Raw genomic sequence first — 8,539 nt, forward strand, 5'->3', positions numbered from 1 at the left:
TAACTCATCCGTAACTCATCTGTAACCCATCCTTAACTCATCCGTAACGCATCCTTAACTCATCCGTAACTCATCCGTAACCAATCCTTAACTCATCCGTAACTCATCCGTAACTCATCCGTAACTCATCCTTAACTCATCCTTAACTCATCCTTAACTCATCCGTAACTCATCCGTAACTCATCCGTAACTCATCCGTAACTCATCCTTAACTCATCCGTAACTCATCCGTAACTCATCCTCATCCTTAACTCATCCTTAACTCATCCGTAACTCATCCTTAACTCATCCGTAACTCATCCTTAACTCATCCGTAACTCATCTGTAACTCATCCGTAACTCATTTCATCTTATTTGGGGATTTGACAGAATTATTTACGCTGGTTGATTTAGTGTGAAGCTTGTGTGGGTGTGTGTTAGCGTAAACAAGGCCCAGTTAGATAGACAGTGTTGACTGCTTGCTAGAGCTCTAATCGGTCTATCTATGGGGATCAGGATTAAGATAGCTCTGTGTGCTTCTCCTGTACACCATGGGCAAAAAGTGTTGAGTAATGTTTTATTTTAACCTTAGGGCTAGATGCAGTGTCAACAGCAAATGCATGTTGATCGAGGATATCTTTGATTTACCAGTAGAGATTTTCAATCTGTGGTAATTCCAGTTCTTTGTCTATGTGAGTGTACTATATAATGGTCCCACGTTTTACGTCAAGCTCTTCACCCTCTACTCTGACAATCATCCTTTATGAATTTGTATATTCAATACGTGTGATGCATATTACATTGCACACATGAACAAGAATTTTGCTTACACACGTTTCTTTCTTTTTACCTCTGCAGGGAACGTCAACCTTAAATCAGCTTGATGGGGAAAACTAGGAGAGTCCCTTTAAGATGACACGCACAGACCCGCCTGACATACTGGTATCGACTGTGTATAAAGATATAAAAGTGTTCCCTGTTTCTTCGCACTCCAAGTCCTCCCAACCCCCCGAACAATGTGATTCCCCAAACCGAAGCACACTGGACAACAATCAGGATAACAAGAGGCACTGCCGTACCTTTGACTACAAGTCACTGGAGTACCCTAAACACCACACATTCTCAATGGAGCACCCTTACAGGAGGGCTGACAGGCATGCTGCTAATCCAGACATGGCCTGGAATGCCTTGGGCCGCCAGCAGGGATACCGCTTTTCTGCACCGGACATTTTCAACCACAGACTGACCCCTCAGCCATTGGTCTCAGACATGGCTAGTGAGGTGGTTGTTCCAGTGCAAAGGAAAAGGACCAGGTCAAAAAGTGCCCCCAGAGTCCAAACTAACCTTACCCCTGTGTCCTTTGAGGAGTCCCCTTCCATGGGGAGGAGGGGTAGGGAGGCCCGGAGGGCACCTAGGGACCCTAACTGGAGACCAGAGGTGTCACCACGTAGGGAGTGCTCCTACGCAGCAACCAGGGCACTAATGCATGAGGTGCATCCCATCAAGCTCCAGCCACAGAGGAGTGATGCTAGCCGATATTCACCCCTCTATGTTGCTGAGAATGTAGAAGAGGGAGGGCCGGACAAGCCAGCCACCAGCCCTCACGTCAGGTGTCGGGTGGACATCAAACCAGATGTGGCTGTCTTGCAAAATACTGGACGGAAGCCTGCTACACCCAGAGTTGACATACCTTGGCAGAGGTACCCTAGTGGAGGAAGCAGGAGTCTGACAGTACCTCGCCATTTCACCTTCTCAAGGACCTCAACTCCCACTGACTCTTTTGGTGGTGAGTATGGGCAGGCATACCAGTATTCCCGCAGCATGCCAAATAGTTACATTCAGCCCATGGAGATGCCTCTGCAAAGAATGCCTTCCCCAGGTGATTACTATGGCAGGGAACGCAGGGCTCATTCCAGCCCCAATGTGCCAACCAAATTATTTTATGCAGACGACCCTGGGAGGTATGTGGCCACAGCCCCTCCCCAACCAAGGACTTACTATCAGGATGATCGCTATAGTATGCCAAGCCAAAACCTCACTCCCAAAATGCAGTATGTACAGGATCCAAGGACCCGCGTGGTGCATACTGTACCAGCCCGATCCTATTACACAGAGGTAGAATCTTACCCATACCCAGTTCAAGCTGCATATCCGAAAGCCTATGCAGCAAGTGAACCAGGGCCATATATCATTCAAACCCCGCCGGCAAGAACATTCTATGGAGATGATCTAAGGACTTATCAAATTCAGTCTGTTCCCCCGCGGATATATTACGCGAATGAGATGTATACACCTTCACAGGAGCATCACATTCCAGCAAGGGCATATTATACAGAGGGACGTCGACATGCACGAGTCGTCCAGCCTCAACCAGATGACTGGTACGGCTCTGAGGTGTCTGGTTATTCCACCCATCACCCTGCCTCGTATGGCTCTCAGGTCACCCCGACCAGAGCTGTTAGGCAAGAGCCAGCGCTAACGCCATGGTATGCTAACCCATGCATTGAGCCACCACGAATCGGCACCGATTCCAAACCTTACTCGAGGTCTTGGGATAATATCCTCAACTCCCGTGTGGAGAGGGAGCAGCCTATTCCAGTTCAGCGGGGTCGGAGTTATGAGAATCTTATTGCCCAAGCAAAGCGCACTGCGTCCGAAGATGACAGACCACAGCCAGTAGTTGTCAACCTTTCCAGTTCACCGAGACGTTATGCAGCCTTGTCTTTGTCTGATAACTCTCTAATTGACAAAAGCCCAACATCGGAGTCAGGGAAGACCACTTCTAGTAAGCTCTGGTTCGTCGCCCCTGAGATCACCATCACTGATAATGACATTCGACCAGGCAACCTTAACAAATTTGAGGCACGAAGAGCCAGCTGGGATGTTCTGCACTCTAAAAGTGCTGTGGTTCCAGAAGCTTCTCAGCCAGACACTATGTCCTGCTCTGTGGACTCTACCAAAGAAAAGACGCACAACAGCGCCTCTCTACAGCAAAGCCTGGAGCAACTTGATGAGCTTCTAGCTGATCTTGTTACTGACTACAAACCCCCTGCCACTAGGAGGCCAAGTGAGGATTTGCTGGACCAACTCAAGAAGCTGATCGATGAAGAAGAAGCAGCATCTCTGTCTAGAAAAGGTTCAAAGGCAGGGTCAGAGGAACCACCCCTGGACAAGCAACCCACCTCTATTAGAATGAACCCCGACGCCCTTCGAGATATGGACTGCAGCAGTGATGCCCTGAGGAGTGGAGACGAGTGCTCCCCAGACCAGAGCCCAGACGAGGACGACAGCATGATGTGCTCAAACAACAAATGCCGACGGACAGAGACCCTATTCAATGCTTGCCTCTACTTCAAATCCTGCCACAGCTGCTACACTTACTACTGCTCCCGCAACTGCCGCAGGGAGGACTGGGACATTCACAAAGAGAGTTGCCTGTATGGCCGAATTGGCAGCGTGTGCCGCCATATCATCAAGCACTGCCGGGAGACTGTCGAGGTCCACAAAGCCTTCTCGCGCATTGCCAAAGTTGGCTTCCTTTCCCGGGGAAGGGGAGTGCTCTTCCTGGGATTCCCAAACCCAGGGCTGTCCGGTAACTTCCTACAGTATGGCCTGGAGAGCCTCCAGATGTCCCCGACTTACCTGTCTCTACGGGAGCTGGACGGCTTCAAGGACAACCTGGGGGAGTATTGCAAGGAGCTCCAGGAGGCAGGCAAGGACTATGACCCAAACGAATGTTTCCTCTTGAATGTATCCATTGCCGTTGGCGAACAAATGCCTGACGGACCTTCACCAAGGAATCAAGCCCCAACTGTCAGGAAATATGCCAAGGTGGCGCTCGCCTCCTACAGCCCGGAGAAGAGTAAGGTTCTTAAGAAAGAGAGGGATATGGAGACGTTGATCCTCACGCCACCCCCTGGAATGGCTGACATCGACAATGAGGGAGAGGAGGGCAGGAAGGCCAGGGAGATCTGCTTCATCAACATCCAGCGGGAGCTGCGAATTCGAGGAGTTTTTCTACGCCACGAATATCCAAAGGTATACCAGCAGCTCTGCGAGTTTGTGGAACGTAACAGGAGGTTCACCCCCACAACCATCTACCCGATTGACAAGAGGACTGGTAAGCAGTTCATGTGCATGATCATGGCTGCTTCTGAGCCCAGAACACTGGACTGGGTAGGCACCCCCCATCTCCTCGATGACATTATTTAAGTGCACCTTTGGTTGTACATATATATGTATAGAAATACATATATATTGTTATACATATCTATATATCAAGCCTATTTATTATAAATGTTTGTAGATATGTATTTTACTATTCAAAAGAGATATATTCATGTCTGTGTGGTCAGTATTATTCATTCTTGGAATATTGCCTGTCAGATGCGAATATGAGTACAATCGGCTCCATTATTTATTTATTTTAATCTTTGAACTTAATTCACCACTTAGTAAATGTATTCACAACATTAATCATTTATTGGTGCACCGGTCATTTTCTATTCTATTATTCTGCATTATTCGTTTTGGGGCAGGACTTTTGGTAGTAAAACCTTTTTTTTGTATTAATTAAACATTTCTAAATGCATTATTTGAGGCTAAGTAACAAGTGACTAAGTAAAACATGACTATTTTTCATATCTGATTGAAGTGGCATATAATGCAGAACATTTTAAAACTTATTATTTTCTTAGCTACTCAAATACTTTCTATGCAAAGGAAAATGCTTAATAGGATCATTTCCACATTCTAGTAAAACTGTTATTTGCGCTTGATAAAAGGATACAGAAATACTATTTATATTATATTATACAATATTATATTATATTATCCAGTATCCACAGGACATAACTATCCTTCTTTTAGAATTTCACATATTTTATTAAACTCTAACAAAAATAAACAGTTTTTGATGTAATTGAAATGAATGAGATGAACAAAATACAATACTTTGGGTGGATTTAAACTACTAGTTCCTCAGAATGCTCAGAAAGACACTGTTTAATGAAAAAAAGGAAAGCTGTGCTAATCTAATTGTCTTAGAAAGGGGTTTCAAAGTCTCACTGCTTAGATTGGTAGTGCTGTAAATGGTTACCTTATTCCTGAAAGGGGTTTCAAAGTCTCACTGCTTAGATTGGTAGTGCTGTAAATGGTTACCTTATTCCTGAAAGGGGTTTTATTGACGTGAGTTTCATTATTTCATTGGTGCTTTAATGTATGCTTGGTAGAATTACTGGAGCAATAACAGACTTGAAGATAAACGTTCAATGATTGATATGGTACCAGTCGTGTGTTATACACAATAGGTGTTGGCTTGTACTGTTCAATTTGAAACACTGTGAATAGTAAAATAAGTCAATCATTCATCAACTTTAGACATGGTTGGTACCGTGGAATCATGCAATCTCTCATAAGCTAGTTTATAAATTGCTATTTTTACATAATTTACAGAGCATAATATATATGAATTAGCGAGCGAGATTTGTTACTGTTATTGTCCTTAGAAAAAGGTGAGCCAGGTTTGGCAACAGTAGCTGTATGGTATGTAAAGTTTAAATGCTTGAAGAAGTTAGTTGTGTATTTGTGCTGCACTAGGTTTATTACGTGTGTGATATTTTTTGTATGAGAATGAGAACCTTCAAAAAGAAAATGGGATATGAACAGCTATGTTGTCTCATAATTATAATTTTATTTAGCCTTAGTTTGCAGATTAAAATATCGAACAAAACCTCAGTATCCAGGACATGTTACAAAGAGAACATTTATCTAAAATGTTATTTTAGACAGATCTCTTTGACAAGGGACTCACATACATATATATTGTTTCTGCGTGAAATTGACAATTTTTCATTACTCTATGAATTCTACAGTTTATTTTAAACCAATGTTCAGTATCTACTGCTCTTTTGAGCTCAACTATCTGTCAGCAGCAGGTTTACATAGAGTTCATTCATATCATAGCTCAACACTTTCTGAGGAAGGACTATTGTTTATAGCCTGTAGCACATATTTCAGATACACTTGTTTGGCTGACTGGATGTGTACAGATGCAATGAGAACGAACTGACTGCATGTCGTTGCATTTCTTTTCCTCAGCTTTATCATAACCTCAATGATGACAAAATACAATAACCTGCTTGATGATTTGATATTTAAACATGGTTGAGAACTATTATACTATAGAAAAAAATATTGATATTTTTGATTGTGTCAGCCATTCAAGTTAAAAACAAGGAAATAAAGAGACCTCAAATTAAAAAATGTTTAGCAAATGTTGTTTGTTGTATTTTTTCTACTTTCATCATATGTATCTGAGTATGTGATATTTATAAACGTATCTAATAAATGGAATGGGAACACTGGTCAATGCTCTCTGACTGTTTTTTAGGTGGAAATACAACCACGTGATTCTGGTGTGATGGGCCACATCACTTTGGCTAAAATATTGTTTGTGAGTTTGTGTATGTGTGTGCGTGCAAGTGTGTCCGCTTCAGTCACTGAAAAAATAAAGAGCTCCTTTCAGCTCGGTCTCACACCAGCCAATAGCATGCCAAGCAAACCAGTTACCACTTTTACCCGTTGCACCATTTACCCTTGCTCCCCTGCAAAGCTACCATAGATATCCCCAAGTGGCTGATCACTAAGTGGATGGCCACTGGGAGTGAGGTAAAAATGCAAGTAGAGGGTTAAGCTAAGTGCAGGCTGGCAGGGGGCACTAGTCCCACTCATTAGTACATGAAAGGAAGTGAACCCGTTTGATCAACAGTGGCCCATATGTGACAATGTGTGTGTGTGTGGGGGGGGGGGGGGGGGGGGGGCAGGGTCCCCAGAGTATGGGTGAGGGATGCCTGAGAGGATCTGGGCCAGAAGAACAGCCCATTCAATTGCCTTTGAAACTCATGCAGTAAGTGTACTGGGCCCATTCCTTTCATGAGCCTCCCTAGGCTATGTCCTATTTCAAGTATCCAACATTTGCCGAGTTTTGGAGAGGTAAGTTGCCTGAAGACGTAGCACTATAAATGATGTTTGAGATGTAGTGGAAAAATGTCACTACTGATACATGATGATTAATGTACTCAAATAGAGACTGTTCCTATATTAATGTTATATGATATTATACATTGTAATATAATATATTAATGTTATATAATATATAATATTAATGTTATAATATATCATATTAAGTCAAGACACCAGTAAAATGTAGATTCCCTTGCCTATGAAGAGCCTGGTTTGGTCATTGTACTACACCAAGTTCTTTATACAGTTCAAGGTTGTTGTTTTTTTCACCTTTATTTAACCAGGTAGGCCAGTTGAGAACAAGTTCTCATTTACAACTGCGACCTGGCCAAGATAAAGCAAAGGAGTGTGACACAAACAACAACAGTCCCTAGCCACGTCCTTCCTAGCCGAGTCCTCAGAGCATGCGCAGACCATCTGACTGGTGTGTTTACGGACATATTCAATCAATCCCTATCACAGTCTGCTGTTCCCACATGCTGCAAGAGGGCCACCAGTGTTCCTGTTCCCAAGAAAACTAAGGCAACTGAGCTAAATGACTATCGCCCCGTAGCGGTCACTTCCGTCATCATGAAGTGCTTTGAGAGACTAGTCAAGGACCATATCACCTCCAACCTACCTGACACCCTAGACCCACTGCAATTTGCTTACCCACTCCAATAGGTCCACAGACGACGCAATCACACTGCACACTGCCCTAACCTGTCATGTTTGTCATTTATTATCATGTCTCGTCCCTGTGCTCCCCATTCTATTCGTTTCCCTCTGCTGGTCTTATTTGGTTCTTTCCCTCCTTCTATCCCTCTCTCTCCCCCTCCCTCTCTCACTCTCTCGCTCTCTCTTCTCTCTATCGTTCCGTTCCTGCTCCCAGCTGTTCCTATTCCCCTAATCATCATTTAGTCTTCCCACACCTGTTCCCGATCCTTTCCCCTGATTAGAGTCCCTATTTATTCCTTTGTGTTCCGTTCCTGTCCCGTCGGTTCCTTGTTTAGTATTCACCATGCTGTGATTGCGTTTCGCCCTGTCCTGTCGTGTTTTTGCTGTGATGGTGTATCGCCCTGTCCTGTCGTGTTTTTTGCCTTCATCAGATGCTGCGTGTGAGCAGGTGTCTCTGTCAACTACGGCCTGCGCCTACCCGAAGCGACCTGCAGTCTGTGGCCGCTTCTCCAGTTATTCCCCTCTACAGACTAGAGGATTTTTGTTATTCCCTGTTTGGACTTAAATAAACTCTGTTTCTGTTAAGTCGCTTTTGGGTCCTCTTTCACCTGCATGACAGAAGGAACCGACCAAGGAATGGACCCAGCGACTACAGACGCTCGTTACACTGCCGTCAAGATCCAAGGAGCCATGCTCGGCAGACACGAGCAGGAATTGTCTGCTGCTCGCCATGCCGTGGAGAACCTGTCCGCTCAGGTTTCCGACCTCTCTGGACAGTTCCAGAGTCTACGTCTCGTGCCACCTGTTACTTCCTGGCCTGCCGAGCCTCCAGAACCTAGGGTTAATAACCCACCTTGCTACTCCGGGCAGCCCACTGAGT

At 44.4% G+C, this 8,539-nt stretch overlaps 1 protein-coding gene across 1 annotated transcript in view; it reads left to right on the forward strand.

Annotated features, from left to right (window-relative positions):
* The window catches only part of ajm1 (apical junction component 1 homolog), a 30,382-nt gene extending 24,044 nt beyond the window's left edge, over positions 1 to 6,338 (forward strand). Inside the window, exon 2 of the mRNA XM_046368323.1 lies at positions 838 to 6,338. Coding sequence (XP_046224279.1) covers positions 892 to 4,191 — 3,300 coding nt within the window. The 5' untranslated portion in view covers positions 838 to 891 and the 3' untranslated portion in view covers positions 4,192 to 6,338. The remainder of the gene's footprint in view (positions 1 to 837) is intronic.
* The last annotated feature ends 2,201 nt before the right edge of the window (positions 6,339 to 8,539 follow it).

This window comes from Oncorhynchus gorbuscha, linkage group LG11 (genome assembly GCF_021184085.1).
Source record: "Oncorhynchus gorbuscha isolate QuinsamMale2020 ecotype Even-year linkage group LG11, OgorEven_v1.0, whole genome shotgun sequence".
In the NCBI taxonomy this organism is placed as follows: Eukaryota; Metazoa; Chordata; class Actinopteri; order Salmoniformes; family Salmonidae; genus Oncorhynchus; species Oncorhynchus gorbuscha.